General features: G+C 35.5%; 1 protein-coding gene across 1 annotated transcript in view; it reads left to right on the top strand.

Annotated features, from left to right (window-relative positions):
* Window positions 1–18,080, top strand: part of stpg2 (sperm-tail PG-rich repeat containing 2) — a 73,579-nt gene that overhangs the window by 38,617 nt on the left and 16,882 nt on the right. Inside the window, exons 11-12 of the mRNA XM_088911316.1 lie at window positions 10,515–10,683; window positions 14,767–14,882. Coding sequence (XP_088767442.1) covers window positions 10,515–10,683; window positions 14,767–14,882 — 285 coding nt within the window. The remainder of the gene's footprint in view (window positions 1–10,514; window positions 10,684–14,766; window positions 14,883–18,080) is intronic.

Below are 18,080 nucleotides of genomic sequence, written 5' to 3'. Positions count from 1 at the left end.
AACAGTCTGTGACTGTAATGTAATATTTGTAAGTGGTGGTCACCTCCACGAACCGGGTGGAGTCATATAACACCGGATCCCAGCTGACTGGGAAGCTGACTGGGCAGTTTCACATGAGTATGGTCACTTCAAACACATTTGCCGAGATACATGGAAAGTACTGTATTTGTTAAAGAAGGAGAACATGCATTCAGCAGGCAGACTCCAACACAAAGTCCTGTCCTCAAACACCTCCAATAAATATGGGATTTGTAGGGCTTTGTGAAAGCTATCTGATGAGTACTCAAAACAATATATGGAGGTGCAAGTTAAAAAATATCAAATCATTATAAGATATGGAAGAAGTTCAATGATAGAAGCTTGAATTGACAATAAAAGTGATTTTAGTTTTATAATCACTTTGACTTACAGTTATTAAAATAAGTTTTAAAATAAATTGTTTTTTTTCCATAACAAATGAAATATGAATATTTTTTGTTTTTCTTTTTATAAATAATGACAGGTCTTGAGGTGGTTTAACACGTTTTCACACTGTAATAGGTGTTGGATAGGAAATCATTTTCAATGTTGTCTTTCAGGTAACTCAAGGGCTTTTTTAACCTTTAAAGTCAATGATACAAATAACACTAGAACAAAAGAGTCAAAATGTATATCACACATTATTATTGACAAACATCTGTTCTCACTGCTCCCTTAATAACATTTTTATTGAGCCGGTCTTTCTGGTGAAGAGCTACGGCTCAGTGGTGTGTATCAGCCACTGTTTCCCTGGTCTGTTGAGTTTGCCTCTTCTGGAATGCTGCATGAGTATCGACTTAATTTACTAACTAAAACAACTCTAGCAACCCAAAGAGCTGGATGGGTTGAATGCCTTCTTCTTCAGATTGTTGCATTTTCTATAAACATTGGAAATTAAGAACCACTGCGCTTAAAGATAAGGAATGTAAGGTCATTTAAACTTTGCTGTCCACTTTCAGTAGCACCTTGGAAATTTTCCCCTCAGGACAGTGACTATGTCTATTGTGACTTTAGTGACTATTGCTATGTTTTCAAATGCCTTTGACACAGAGCCATTTAGGTTACTAACCACTTCCTTAATTTTGCTTTTTGTGTCTTATACAAACATTCTCAGACAAATGTTCCCATCTCAATTTAAGCAGAATGAGAAGCATTGGTTAAGCAGAAAAATTGGGTTTAATGTGGGCCTATGCATATAGGCTGTGTATGCTTTCATACAGTAGCTGTCACTGCCATAACACTGAAGCTTTATTTGAATACATTGTAGAGAATCTCTTGCAATAAAGGACCACAACAATGCTAGTTTGACAGTGATTCTCTCTGTCACAAATAAAGCATTGTTTAACATCAGCCATCACTCATACAAAAAAGAATAGAAATCTTACCTACAGGAGATATAACTCAGATGCATATTAAGAATCTGTGAATCAAAGAATGTTTTCCTTTTGTGATGGTGCCTCTTGATAGAATTTGATTATCTATATCACTTAGTTCTTCCAAATTTGGAATTCCACTTATTTTAAATTGTTTTTTGTACATCCAAATTCCATTTAAACAAGCCAGCTAGCATCCCAGAGACGTAGACATCAATACCAGCTGCAGAAAGTAAAAAGCAGCTGTATAAGAAGTATCGGACAAAGAGCCAAAGCACACAAACATGCAAACATGCCACACAGGTTGCTCTGAAGGGTTGAGGCAAGGAAATCAGTCCAATTTAGACAACACTCAGGAAATTTGTGTTGTGTTATCCCACTTCTGGGATAGTCCTGTCAAAACCCAGATGAGAGCCAATTAGCTGCTCCTCCACTTAGACTTAGACTTTTACATGTTCACATTTTTTAACAGTATGTTTTTTTTTACCTGGAAAGAACAGTCTGTATTTTTTTATTTTTAGTTTTAATTTATTTTTAATGTTGCTTAATATTTATGGCCCAAAACTCATATTTATCAGTAGACAACACCTTTATTGCAGTGCATTTGTGCTGACAAAATTACTTGTGTACAGCGCAAAATGTACATTGATTAAACCTGAAATGCACTATATAGTGATACAGAAGGAGACAGAAATAAATTGGCTGCATAAACAGTATATTGGCATTTTCCTAAAATATAAGCAAGCTTACATACTCATTTCTTTTTTTATTATCCCTGTAAAATATCATTAAGTCATGACATTTTTACTCATTAACTAGGGCTAACAATGATGGAACAAAATGAGTGCTGAGGCTGCAGAAAGCATAATGGAATATAGGCAGTAAACGTCCCCATTATTTATGTTATTGATCCTGAAAATTTAAATAGTCCTAATCTTTATGAGTGTGCAATGTTACATAAAGGATCAGGGATACACAGGCTTTTTGACAGGGAGTGTGTGTGATATATGTGTTCTTCCTGTACCTCAGTGGGAAGGTGGGCTTAATTGCCAGTCTTGGGATGCCGCTCTGGCTTTCACAAGACACTGCAGCTTTAATTATTGTCCTCCTCTCAAAGCCATGTAACACATCTTACAGCAGTATAGCTACTGTGAGTCAAACGTGAAGCACCAGTAGAAACTGGAGGCCTGAAGTGTTTGCTTTTGAAGTGTGGATGTTAGGATGTGATGCAAAGGTTTGCCTAATTTCATGCAATGTCAAACAGAGTGTGCAGTTCTGCAGGACTTCTTTACATGTCTGGAGAAATCTACATTCTAAAAACAGTTTATAATGTCATTTAGGTCTCTATTCCCAATTTGGATTTTATGTGTTTAAACCTAAGAATAATTGCATTCGGACGGACATATAAAGCGCTTTCCCCAAGTCCATTTACAGTTAACTAGTACGCTTAAGTGATGCTGTTGTAACCTATTCAAGTATTTTGCTAGCTTTAGGACATGGTGCTAAATTTCTCCTTTTCATTAAACTACTTAATTAGTTTAAAATTCAGTCTTGTAAACCAACACTTCTCCTTATAACTATGGCCCTATGCGACATTTATTTTCCATCATAAAGGTCTGTCATCACCACCTTACTCAAAGTGTGCTGACGAAACACAAGGGGAAATGCCCATTACCTCCAGTCAATGTCACAAAATGACCTGAGGGGCAGCTTGTTTAAGAAATCTCAACAGAAAGTTCTGGCACTGGATCTCACAGAGCACAGGTCATCTGGCATAAAATTGACATTTGCAATGGAGAGACATTTCCCAAAGGGAATTCTAGGTTTTAAGGTTAATATTTCATTTTCCAAGCATAAAAAACAGACACTAGTAAAAGTCCCTGATCTTTATTTTAGCAGTAATAATCCAGCTGGATCTGAGTTTCCTGAAGCAGAAGCAATAATCAGTTCATGCGATTCACATCTATAGTGATGTGGTGCACAAATAAATCAACACACCTGTCATCTGGAGTGTTCAGAGCAAGCACGTTTGAACCTTGGAAAACACTATATTCAAATATGTCTGTCAATGATAGGCCACAATCTGAGTGACCATGATTCCTGACAGCTTGGCAAGAGTAATGGTCTGTCCAGGAGATTCTAGTCGCTACAGAAGTCCATAAGTAGTGATTGATGGCAACCTGACTGCACAGCGCTACATTGATCAAGTTCTGGACCTCACCTGATTTTCAACAACACATGTCATCATGCTGCTCATGTAACGTCTTTCTTGCAACATGAGAATCTTACAGTCACCTTTGGATGCCTTACTTGCCTATTGAAGACCTGTCGATGATCGGAAGATGATGGCATCCTGCTCTGAGACCAGTGTCCAGGTACATGGTCATAGTTAACTGATCCAAGATCTCATCCAGCATCTCTTGAAAGACAAATGGGAAAAAATGTATTTTTCCTGAGAATTGTGTGAGTTTGTTGCAGTTGGAATTGACAAGGCTGTTGATGCTCAGTACATTTATTCACTTAGCATTTACTGTACCTCTAACTGGGTTATTTTGCCATTTGCTATTTATCCTTCAGATTTGAAGGCCTGCTGAACTGATATCATTTTCAAATAGCTTCTCTCAAAGGCGGTGAAGCCTCCTGGACCCACGCTCCTAGCTATGGTTTCCCAGTTTAATGTTCTTGCTAGAGATTGAGAAGGATGTCTCTGGCTACACCTAAAGGTTTATAGTCCTTTCTTAAATTATATTTTCTCTCTTTTTTAATACCAGACAGATACATTACATATTACTTCTCACATTTCATCTGTTTGACAGTGCTGCTATAGATGCTAAACAGAGAAGAAAAAATATTTAATCTTCTGTCATTTTTCAAATTACCGAATCTGTCAGAAATATGTATGTTGTAGAAGGAGAAAATGTCTGTCTAATGCCAGAGATATTACATTGGAAAGCAGTTTGTGTGATTGTGATTGAAGCATATTGGCCTGTAGCAGCCTCTGACATATTAAGGTGAAGTTTCAGAATTAAACATGTCTTATTTAATTGCAACATCAGACACAACCAAATAGGACAAAGATTTGGATGTGAGATTCACTGAGACACTGACAGATGGAATTTTGAATAGCCTTTGTTTTTTATAATCATCTTATTAGTTTGAAATTATAACTCTATTTTACCCTTTTCAATTTTTAGAACACATTAAGTTTTTCTAGTAGATACCCACACAATTATACATTCAGTATATCTGAATTAATGGAAATGTGAAACAAATTAGTCATAACATATGTTTTTCTATTAATACAGTATAGTGTAATTGGATATTATACATGGAATAACTTGTATTGACATTGTCTTAAGTCACGGTTAACTTTCGACTGTGAATCATAATAAGAATAAATTACGTTTATACAGCACATCTCTTTCTGAAGGATTCTGAAGTTCTGTACACATAGGAAAGGACCCACTTCAGCCTGGAGCATCACTACCAACACAGACAGCAAGTCAGGTGAAGAAGTGTGAAACAGCTTAATCAAATGAATTAGGGGGAACTTTAGAGAGGCCAGATTGTGCCAATTTTGCAAATTGTGTAGATTGTCTCATCCAAAAATCGGTACCTCCTTCAAGACAGTGAACTCAGTCACCTTTTAAAACTGCTGAGTTTCTGGGATATTAGTTATTTTTGAGATATTGAGATATTGGTTTTTAGTGACATAACTGTGATGTTTATGTTCTTCTTAGTTTTATTTATATATTTATTCATTTGCTCAGCATATGCCCTGATCAAGGTTGGCTTACAGTATAGAAAATGTATGTGACATGTACTGGACAATAAGTACAGAGAAGAATCGTGCAGGTAAAATAAAGTAAATTAATGAGGCATAATTAGTAAAACTACAAATGAGGCACAAACTGGAAGAGCAACGCAAGTGTTGGACTAGCAAAAACTAAAACATTCTACAGTGTCGATACTGTGCAGCAATGTAAACTCCCTGCTGGTATGTTCTGTATGCCACATTTACATTGATTAAGTGCAATTAACTCATCATGTTGCCATACAGGTGATGAGCTATTGAAGAGGTGAGAGATCACAGCTGCTGTCTTTCACATCATTAGCTTTTTTAAAAATGCCTTAATCCTAAAATAGTTACAGATTTATTGCACTCTGTTTTGTCAAATCATATTTGTACAGTATGTCTTTGTATTCTATCTGAACAACTCTGTTATAGATGTAGAAAAAGGAATTGTTTATGAATCCTAATGTTTGCATGTCTAAATATTTAATTTACAGAATCTTTAATATCACATTGGTGCCATTCCAGCTTTTAAATTGCTAAGAGCTCAGATGTGTTGGGTAATTAGCAGGTTTGAATGAACAATTTAAGAGAGAACACAGATTATAATGCAGGTGTTTTTGTGTGGTAATTTCTGCATATTTAACACACACACAATCAAAAAGGAAAAGTATATATACAGTACAGGCAAATTGATGAATGGATATATTAAAGACATCCTATTATCTTCCTGGAATTATTTAATATAGACACTAACACAGCTTTGACAGAGGTTAAAATCTCCTCCATTTCTCATCTCCAAGCACAATCTCTTTACAGATTACCAGATTACAGATCTCTTTTTCATGTACACTATCTGTTCAAGGTTATATGCCTGGTCTGGGGTCAGGGGTAACATCTCAATAATCAAATGCAATGCATTACAGGACAGAAATATTTCAACATTTCAGACCACTCCATACTGTATATTCCACTATCTCCTGATAAGTTGTATTTAGCTGTCCTGTCTTGTTATGCATGATGACAATGATGCTGAAGTGGGTGAGGAAGAGGCAAAGATTTGAATCAACAGGAAGTGGATTAACTTAATACATGAAAGTGCTGCATGAAACTTCTTTTCTTTTTCTCACTATCAGCACTATTATACCATTCTTAGTATGTCGAACCCAGACTCCATTCTTAGAGGACAAGTTTTTAGATGGGATAGCCTGCTTTCTTAAAAGCACTCTAATCAGATGTTTGGTGGTCAGAGTATCTTGAAAACCTACAAGAGCAGTCTGTTAGTGTGAAAAAGATTTTCTTGAGAAGTACCTATACTGGAAAGCTTTTTTAGATTTACTATACCATACTTTTCTATACCAGTCATTATAATTCTTTAAACCTGCATCATAAAAGGTCTGTATGTGCATTAGGAATCAAGCTCTCCAGTGGCTTGTTACCAGGAATCAATCAGTTACACCCTTGGCTCTAACTCACATGAAGCAAGTTAGTGAATCCCGTGAATTGCATTCTGTCTTTTTAATTTAGCTTTGAAAATTAGGTCCTTATTTCATGAGGAATAACTACAGTACATCTAAGAATCAGATGCTTTGTGAATGTTTTTAAGTATTTAAGTGTAATACATTTTGGCTGCTTGGTTAAGAGGTAGCCTCCTGGCCAGAGGATGAGGAGAATTGATCCCTCCATTCAAAGTGAGGAGTTAACCAAGAGGCAGCTGCCAAGGTGGAGATGAGGTAGAGGTTGGATGAATGTGAAAATAATGTGAGAAAGAGTGTGTGCAAGGGACATATATGTAGCGAAAATCGGTGATGACTGTGGTTTAAAGCATCTGGGTGAAATTAGTTTTTTTCTGTTGTTATCCCTCCCGAACTTCAGTTAAAACTTTTATTTATAAGAGTGCAACAACAGCTGGTCTCTGTATAAGCTGCACTGAATAAGAGCAAGCACTATGTAATGGTTTATTATGTATTGAGAACCTTTACAACTCTTAACTGTGTTAAGAAAATTAATGGATGGTTCTGTGCTTTAAAGAGTTAAGCAATTTTTAATCTTTCTCCGCATGACAAGAGGTACTTTATTTACTGAGTCATTACATGATGCATTATGCATTTTGTATAAGCAGCTCTACAGCTCCTATCTTTAGCCATGCAGTGGAAATAGGTGTAGTGGAAATAGCAAGTAGCAGGTCATCTGGCAAACAGTAGAAAGTATTTTTTCCATGCAGCCCTGAGATCCCAGAATAGCTAAATACGTGTTTGATGATTTTACTAGCGCTATTGCCATATAGACAGTAAATTAGGTCATCACTTGTTGCTCTGACTTTACTATCATGGATTTATTTTTTATTAACCTTTTCCTACATGCTTTGGAAATCTGTCCACATTTTTCACATCAGGATGTGGCAAATGTTCAGTGCTGGGTGTAGTCCTAGGATGATACATGTCAATTTCATCCATGGCTCTATGCATTTTCAGAATCCTTTTTAAAACCTTTGGAATCAATGTTTTTACACCTCCTATTTGGAATTGCTGATTGTTAATCAAACCATCTCAAGGCTCCAGTAGGAGGGATGATGACTAGTCATCCCTGGAGGAAAGTGTGCTCTAGTCAGAGCCATCTGTCATTTTTCATGCTGGAAGGCCCCCAATATAGGTAGTATCTAAGAAACTTGGGTTAACACATGAAGTAATGAAGCTAATTCATAAAAAATATAATAAACCAACCAGCTGTGAGACCTGTGATGAAGAAATATCAGATTACAGATTACAGATTACAGATGAAGAAATATCAGATTACAGATTACAGATTACAGATGAAGAAATCTGATGTTTCTTCATCACAGGTCTCACAGCTGGTTGGTTTATTATATTTTTATGAATTAGCTTCATTACTCTGTTTTCCTCCCCATGATAGCTCATGTGTGGAGTACTGGCACACTTTGGTTGCCGTTGAATCATCCAGGTGGGGGCTACACATTGGTGGTGGTGGAGGAGAATTCCCATTCCCATTACCTGTAAAGTGCTTTGAGTGGAGTGTCCAGAAAAGTGCTATACAAGTGTAAAAAATTAATTATTGGCATCCTGTGGCTGGCAGTAGCCCACTTAACAACAGCTGTGTTTGGTTGATTCTGTATAGCTGCATGGAGAATCTCAGTGTTGCTAATAACAGAATTACCTGGTCTCCCGTTCAAACAGACACCTTTACAGGTTCTGTCTATCAAAGGGAACAGACCGGACTGACCACTAATGAAATGATATTTACAGTATCACCAATACTCACATTTCCTTTTAGTAAATTCCTGGGAATATTAAAAAACTGTAAAACACATACAGTATTTTTGTTTTTTTTATCAGGTTCTGCTTTAATTTTAATCATATTAGTGATGACAAAATAGATAATCCTGTTGATATACTCTCATATGGAAAGCAACTCAAGACTTGTCTATCTTTACTTAAAATTAGATGGCTTGCAAACAGCCTTGGTTTTGCATTTGACTGCAATATAGTACATGTGACTGGCTATCACAGATAGCTTGGGTAGCATTTTAATCCTAATGTGCTTGACAGTGAATCATGACATGAGTGCTGGGCTCAGGTGAAGAAGGGAGGAGCAGGGTCTAGTTATCCATGTCTGACAGTGGTTAGAGTGACAGACTGCCAGAGATCATTCTTGTCATCGTCATGCAATCAGAGGTCAGGGTCCTGATGTAATATGGACAATGATTGTTTTTCTTATTAGATTTAATAATCCAGATGTAATGGGGGAATGTGTGACAGTGAAGCACTCCTTCAATCTGTCAACTAGGCTGCTGCCAGATGTGAGTCTCAGCTGTGAGCGTGGTGTCTGCACCATTTCCTTTCCAGGATTGGGGTTGTCTGGCACATCATAGTTCTATTAATGTCACAAAATACATTTAGGACCAAATGCACTTTGCAGAAAGCAGACGGGTGAAATATGACTTTGTTTACATTGCATATTCTGTTCTATTGCCAATTTTTTTTATTTTATTTTGTGGTTCTTTCTCTCTATGTAAAAAAACAGCTTGAAAAGCTCTAAACCCAGTGGAGATATAAACATAAAATCCACTGCTTTTGCAGGTGCTCAGTAAGTGGTGAGTACACTTATTATTTACACTTAAATTACAACCCGGCCATCTACTCAGTTTAACAATGGACAGGAAAAGAAGTAAAGCTTAGGTCCATACAGTTCAGTGCCGAAGAAGAATTGTGAGATGTTGTCTAGTTGGTTATTTTGCTGTATTTTGTAGGCAACATACATGCATATGCAAGAAAATCAAAATCATGCCCAACCACTAACTTGTTGTTTGCTCATGCCAGAACAGTCATAAATATGGCTAGTGATGGCTGGTCATTAAATAAAATACTTTACAAACTGCTGTGATTGTGCTTTAAAATATGAATAGTTCACAAGTGGGTATAGAGTACATCGTTGTTACTTTGTGTTAGATGTACTTGTCAAGAAGGTGCCACGTGCTGTGCATTCACCCATTTGCATTTAAAGTCAGCTAAAGTAAGAATTTGGGAGTCACTTTGCACCTATGGTACACTAGCTGCTTGTGGTGTGTTCTTTGATTCTGAAGACAGGCAGTATTCTTGTTCTAGTGAACTGTTGTAGAATATTTTATTGAATTATCTGATTACACATAATGTGCATTAGGCTGCAGAACAAGTTTATCCTCTTAGTGATGATCTTGTCTTGAGAAAAACACCTTAGTCTGATGGGACCGAAACCATGGCAAAACATCAACAAGAGTCACTTTTCTCATAAAAGATTAAGAGCTTCAGAAGCGTGTCGTCGTTCCTGTAGAATATGCCTTGGCAACACTACAGCTTCTGCTCCCTGTCAAACAAGTCACAGGGGATTGCTGGACTTCATATATCACAGCTTGCATGCAGCACAATCTACACCATAGGGTTTTAAAACTAGATTTTATAAAAAAAAGTGTAAATGTCAATTCTCCAGTTTAGAATAAGAAACAATAATCCTCCAAGTGTGTCTTTTTCACAACCCCAGAAGGGCTTTCTTGTTTTTTCTTTCTTGTTTTTCTTCTTTTTACTTTGTGTTTGTCATCAAAATTAATTTCCTGAATCTTGTTTACTGTACATTTTACGTTCATAATACTGCATACTGCAGAAGTGCTCTCACCAATGTTAACTGAGCGCCAAAAAGACCATTTCTAATTCATTACTGTTTATTTTTGTCCAATTTCTTTATTTAATTATTTGTTCTTTATTTTTCTGTTTTGCCTTTATTCTTTAAAGCTTATTTGCTTTGAGAACTATCAACATTTTCCATGGCTTGTATTTCAGGACACACCTCCCCCAGGCACCTATGACATTGGGAAATCTTTTGATAAAACACACAGTAAAAGTGTTTATGTCCCACCTCGCACCGAAGGAGCGAAGAGGAGACAGAGCTCCTTCCTTAGTGCTGCTTCCAGGCTTCCTGCTTTTATCAAATTTGATCCAGATATACCAGGTACTGTAGTTAATTTTGTATGTGTTCTAAGACATTTCTTATTGGACTATCATGTTTTTGGTTTCATTCACAAAACCCTTTGAATTCTCAGATTTTTTGACATATACAAATTCCCTCTTCCTAGTTGCATCCTACTATATTAAGTTAGATGATGAAAAACCTTTGACTTTGAACACCTTAAATGATTTCTAAAAAAATCTGCTGTGTTGAAATGCTGTTGTGTGAAAAGCTGAGATATTTTTATGAGCTCTCATCTGGAAAAGCGCTAGAAGGGATTTGAGAAACTGGCAGTGTGGTTTTGTATCAGGTTGCCTAAATGCAAATGTTTTCTTAAAGAATCCTTTTATTTTGAAAGCATATGAAGCTGCATAACCATTTCCATGTCTGCCTGTCACTATTTACATCCTCTAGACAATGTAGGAAGCAATAAAAAGGGCAAACACAATAGAGGATATATAGTGAAGAATGTACAATATAAATAAATTGATGTTACAGTAAAACTAGTGAAAATATTAAAATTAATAAGATCTACTGTGTTTAATTTTGGTCATCACACTATATACTGTAAATAGTCCAGAGATTATTGACCGGGTATATCGCCTGGCTCAAAGGGATGTCCTTTACTGACAGGCTACAACTACAAGGGAGCACATTTAAAATTCAGAACAGGAGGCACTCTTACATGAAGATTTGTGGGACTCTGGAATAAGCTACTTAGCAATATTGTTGAAGCTAATACCATTGTTTCTTTTAGGAAATGGCTGTTATAGATCCTCAGTTCTATTAGCTCTTAGAAACCAAATGAACATGATGGCCCAATTCTCTTTGGTAGGAGGAATACATCTTCATTAGAAATCATTTTCAGATGATAAGAATGCAAGAAAGATTTCAAATGAGAGAAGGCAATTTGGCCCATCATGCTCATGTGGAAGATAGCAGTTTAAAGTTGTAAGAGTTATATCTGTCCATTTCCTGATTTTTAAAAGAGCCCACTCAATCAGCTTAAACCACTTGAAATGGAAGTAGGCTCCAGACTGAAAGAAAGAAAGTGTCTCCTGCCTTCAAGAATGGCTCTAAACCTAATTCTACATGTCTCCGCATCCTTGTGTTGTTCCTGGTCTGGAAGGAATCCCCTGAGTTGGCTTGGTCAATGCCTTCTGGATTTTGAATACTTAAGTCTCCACATAATCATGTCCGTTCTAGACTAAAAACCTTAAGGTACCTTTCTTAGAGTTAGAATGGTGTTCCCTGCAGGCCAGCAGTAATTACGCTATTTCTCTATTGTACTGTACATTCTTAAAGTAATTATTTAGCTTTTTATTGCTTCCCCTCACCACTTAGTTGAAGAAAGTTGAAGAAAGTGAAGAATCTACATATACTTCTAGGTCTTTTCTCATATATTGCTTTGTCCATTTCAGTGCCACCTGTCTGATATTTGATATTCATGTTTTTGCTTCCTGCTTATAATAACTTCCGCTTGCCCATAGCTTCACTGATGACCTAGACTTCACTGACTCATCACTGACTACTAAGACAAAGCTCCTCTTCATGACAAGAAGCTGAATGATAAGACGCATACATTTAATATGGGCAGCTTCCAATATTATTTCAGGCCCTTGATTTTTTGATAATAGATTTCACTTTCAATGATAATATGCACTTTTGAAATGCTTTACTGAGCAAAGACTCAATGAGAAAACTTAGAATCAGATATACACTTTAATCATTATTGAGCTAATTTCATGCTAATTTAAAATACATGCATTAAATAAAATAATATTAATGACTTTTCTTTTTTAAATTGGTTCTTAACCAGTGTATGTATTTTAGTATATTAGTTTCCGATTACATTTGAGACAGAATTTTGACTTTTTAAAAAAAATTCTGTTACAAGAACATGAGTCAGCTGGGTCTTTCAAAAAAGCTAAGAAAGTTTTGGAAATTAAACCCTATACAGTACTGCTTTAGGGCAAAACACCAGTGTAATAGGATAATCATTATTAATCCTATTAATAGCCTCATGTTTCACAAAATGGCTTTCATGTTGTGCCAGTAATGAGGATGCTCCAATGCAGTTTCCATTAACAGATAGCTGAAGAAGTAACTATGAAGGAGATGCCAATGCATTTAGAAACACCATCAAGAGAGAGAATCAGCTTCCCACATACAGTATCATTTAGTTCCAACCATTTTCAACCAGTTTCAATAAGGGGACTATAAAGTGTTACATGTTTGGAATCCATACAGTATATCAGAGAGTAGGTCATTTTATTCTTTCTTTATTTTTAATTTTATTTTTACTCTTGAAACAATGAGATGTAGAATTACTGTTCTTGCCGTGAACTCCTATAATGAATAAATAAAACACATGCAAAAGACTAAAACTACCAATACATGGATACTCTGACTAACCAGCAGGTTTATAAACAATCAATTACATACTGTATAACTCAGTTGTGCCACTGTAACTGTAACGTACCTTGGATAAAGCCAGGGTCAAATGAATAATAATAATGCTCTATCTGTGAGAAAAACAGGTTGTGATTATACTGCAACCAACTGTCATAAGGAGCTGTAGTACGATACTACACAGTAGTATGAAAATGAGAAAATGTGGAGTTACAGAGCAGGTTCAGAACTGGTAGAAGAGACAAAGGAAGAGATATACAGTGGAAACAGATTCTTCCACTTTGACATCAATACTACTCCAATCTGACTCTTGATGATCATGCGTATTGGTTTGGACTCTGAAGCACTTACATACTTTAAATTTCATCCACTTAAAAACATCGAGAGTGTCATAGCTTTGTTGATGCTTGCTGCACCCTACAAAATAACAAGATGTGATCCAATATGGTGCTTGGCAATTTCTCTTTGGATTTAATCAAATATTAGCACAATAAGACTGCGCACAAAATGATATATTTCAAAATTGATAAATTAATGACTTCTTTGGATAATTTATACCTCCCCTTTCTTCAAAACATCAGTTCAAACTCCTAATGATGAGTTTATTTGCATTTAAATAGATTTTTTATTTGCAGAACATGTTCTCAAACATAATTTTGAGAAAGATTTCAGTATTTTTCATTAGCATTTTTAAGTATATTCTTCCTGCTCAGTTTTCAGCTATCATTTTTTGAATAATTGATTAGAATGCATTCAGCGATTCAGCTTTTTAAAATAATTTTTGCAAGTGATGGAGACTGTGCAAATTTGTGTCCTCCAGGTAAAGTATAAAATTCACAATATGCAATGGAACTTAAAAAGCAATCTAATTTTTGTACAAGTAAGCACCTTTAAAGTACCAGAGGGTCAAGAAACAGTGCTCAATAAGAGCTTGTGGAAATGTTGAATGCACACCCCTGGGCAGCTTTTCTTAATTAGTTTCTGCTATTTTTGATCTGATAGTCTATTGGCTTTTTTCACAATGTAAATGTCACATTCCCATCGGAGATATGGCATAATTAAATTAATTCTTCATTTTGCATGTTCTGTCTCATTATTTATTTATTAACTACTCAACCAGGTAAAACTAATCTAGTCTAATATATCTTAGTCTTAGCTACTGGTTTGTTCAGCAAGAGCTGACTATCTCAAGTGCTTTAAAATATCACATTTAACAGCAGTTACAGAACATGGTCTTAAATATTCAGTACTGTATTTAAGACTTTTCACCATATTTATTTTTACCATGGAACCTAATTTTCTAAAGTTTGTAGAAGATGTGTTGTTTAGCAAGTCCAGTTCTGATTGCCTTTTTGAAATCATAGCAAATAAAAAAAATGTTGAAATGCTTTTAATTTCCTTGTTTCTCTTTGAGTAATTATGACTCTAGGGATAAATACTGCTACCTTATCAATACGTGACTTGAGTGGTTTTATAAATTTACTATGTGTGCACTGTGTTATTCATTTAGTTAACACTCCACCAACTGGGACTAGATTATGGGAGCTCATGTTATTGATTCATGGGCTCATTACACTCTGTGTCCAAAGAACAAATTTGTAAAGAGTTAGGAAGTGCCTTTATTTCTCTTTTCTTCAAATCTTCAATTAACATGATTTTTACCTCATTCATAAGGTCCTGGCCAGTACAGTCCTTTGATGAAGTCAAGTCCAAAGATGGCTTTAATAGTGTCCAAAGAAGATCGTTTTAAGGAACCTAAAGGATCTACTCCAGGGCCTGGAGCCTATGAGGTAACATTCTTTTCAAATCTAGAAAAAGAGACGGGTATACTGTACTTGTTTCGAATAACAACAGGATTTATTTATGCTTTCCAAACCTGATTCCATGCACAGGGCAGAAGATCATTAGGTTTTCTGAAGACCCTTATTGATAAAATATGAAGATTTCAGCAGTCAGAGTCAAAATAACAGATTTATCCATTTAGAATTGCAATACAATTGGCACGGATGGGCTACTTGTAGTGGCATTTCATGTGGAAGACTGGGATTAAGGCTAATTCCTTTAACCACAGGAAAACTTTGAAGAAATACAGAGATAATTAATATGGAGGATAGAAGGGGGTAAGTAAGCTTTTTCAACAAGAATAGGGAGTAGATAATAGCAGAAGCAGGTTGATCTCAGTTCCTCAGAAACTGCTTTTACTAGTTCTCACACAAGATCCTAGTGTCAAAGCTAACATACATTAACACATTGTACACAGTGTAACATTCATAATGCCAGTACCAAACCTAATCTACATGTACAGTACATGCATCTCATCACACAGAATTATCCCATAATCTATGGCACCAGTCCTAGACTCATATCCATGAAATGTACTATAGTTTGATAGATTTCACATGCAGTAAATTTCACATTATCGTTAACAAGATTTAAGATAATTATGGTTAATTATTAATAATGGTGGCACCTGCACACTTCATACAGTACATAATCCTAACAAAAAAAATAGCATTATGTTTGCAAAGACAATTGTAATAAAAAAGTCATTTTAATTCCTCATTATAGTTTGGGTGCTTTTCAAGTGTGTGAAAAATTAGAACATAAAAAATATTACAAAGATGAGGCCATTTGGTTTATCTAACTCATTTGGTTGTTTGCAGGTAATTGATCCAATGATTTCTTCTGGCTGTTTAAATAAATAATTTTAATGTTAATGTTAACCTTTCACTGCTAATCTCAGTTTTGAAAGCGTCAGGATAAATATAGTATAGAGTATTAAGAACAAGCCTGTTCACAGTACACTCAGACAGAATTTACAGATGGGATTTTTCAGTACAAAGTTAATTCACATATAATCTTTACTGCTTATTACTTGGATGAAGCAGTGTTCAAGAACCCTCAGAATTATGTCATTGTAAAATAAGCAGTTTGGCAAACTTAAATGAATCAGTAAATAATGTTTCAGATAAAGGATGCCAACTCTTTTATCTTTGACTATATACACTAATAAATCTGAGTGCTCAATGATTTTCACACATTCTTAGTGTCAGGGGAACAAAGTTTAAAGTTATTAAAATATATATTTAAAAGTTTCTGGTTTAATGTTCTTATAACCCTCATTAAGCTCCTTTAAATATTTAACCTAGACTTTAAGACTGTTACTAGAATTCAAAAAGGAAATAAATTAATCCCAGGCTTCTTCAAAGGATTGAACAGTCTTTTGACCAGTAAATGCTTTGTCTTTATATGTTTTTACGTGTATTTATGTAACTCCTGATATCTGCTACAGATCATTTTAACATCTTGTTTCTAATAACAGAAAATAATTCAGATAAACTGTATCATGAAAATAAGAATTACTAAGCCACTACGCTATTTTTCTTTTCTTAAAGCATTTTACTTAATCTCGATATTGGAAGTTAAAATCGAATTCTACTAGTTAAATTCAAAGTACCAATAAGAATACTCAGCTAATACTAGATATTTCAAACTTGACTTTTCACCTTGTAGATTACATTTTATTATAAACTCTAATTTTGAGGGTTTGTAATGGACACGCCTGCCTGCACATGCTGAGAATGAGATTTCCATGCACTGTCATGTCATGTCAGAAGAACTATCATTCTCAACTGTGTAGAAAAAGAGGGGAAAATTTGGACATTATGTTGTATATACTGCATTGTCAGTGGCTGAGTAAAACGAAACAGTGCAAAGAAGACAAACACTGTAGCTGGGAAATTGCTTTACGCATAAGGGAGAGTGAAGCAGAATTTGAAATCCAATGAGTTAACCTGTAAGAAACCAAGAACTCCACTTACTTAGTTGTTTATTGCCTCTAATGTGTCTCTGCCTAAGAATAAAAAAGCCTTTATGAGGACTGACATCACCCCTATAGCTCAAAGGTGGGATAATTCTCTTTACAGATCTGTTTCTACAAATCAATAAGGCATAAACTGTGTGAGCTGGACATTATGATAGGAAGAGTTTCACTTTACTCAATCTGACATCACATTAAAGGAGCACCAGCAAATTGTATAGAAATACCAAAGACTACAGTATAAATGCTTAGGCAGGGATAACATGGCATTTCCATTTGAGTACATTTATCTAAAATGCATGATAGCAGTTTAGTCTTTACATAGTTATGTAATATATATATTTATATATAATATATATAATTAGCATCTGAAAGGATCACTTGCTTTAAAAATCTTCTCTGTTTGTTAAACATATTTCTTTTGCGTTCTAGGAGTCTTTTTAGTATTTCATGTCCTATCATAAGTGCTCTGTGTGATAATCCATTGTTGTTCTTTTGGATTTTTGGTGGTATCCTGTAGCTACTACAGTAAAGGTCTTTGCTACTACAGCAAAGACTGATAAGGGTGTGGAAGAGGTTCTCAGGAAAGCCGTCTAGTGTCACAGAATTTCTGGGTGGGCAGTGTTGAAGCAGGACGCTGGTGCACATCCTCTTTTACTCTATAATGAGCAGTAGTGCTCAGTGAAAAAATAGTGCTGTTCAAAACTTTTCTAACATAATCTGCTTGACTCTGAAAGCACTAGTTGCAGAGACTGTATGGCTTTCAGACAGTGAGTCCTTACACAGGAAATGGGATATGTAATTTCCTCTTGAACATTACCTACAGTAGGTAATGCCAAGGTTGCTGCCAGGGTGTCCTTTTGTCATTGTTCCTGTAAGTTTTACCTTACTGGTATGTATACAGTATATGAAATATATACTATTTATATTTAATTATCTCAAAACAGCAAGGTAAAACACACATGGCTGTATGCACTGCATGTGTAAGGCAATATAAAGCAGAGAAAACCTTCCTCTTCCTCTTAATGCTATAAACACAGTGCCCCCCCCCAAAAAAAAACAAAAACCCATGTAGTGGTACTTCCCTTTTTCTCATGTTTTGTAGGAGTCTGATTTGTTATTATTCCTCACATTAAGTAAGTTAGGAACCAAGGAGGCATGTGTACGG

The sequence above is a fragment of the Atractosteus spatula genome, chromosome 3, assembly GCF_055471065.1.
Source record: "Atractosteus spatula isolate fAtrSpa1 chromosome 3, fAtrSpa1.hap1, whole genome shotgun sequence".
Lineage (NCBI taxonomy): Eukaryota > Metazoa > Chordata > Actinopteri > Semionotiformes > Lepisosteidae > Atractosteus > Atractosteus spatula.
Note: the sequence above shows the minus strand (reverse complement) of the source record. Positions and strands in the feature narration are given on the sequence as shown.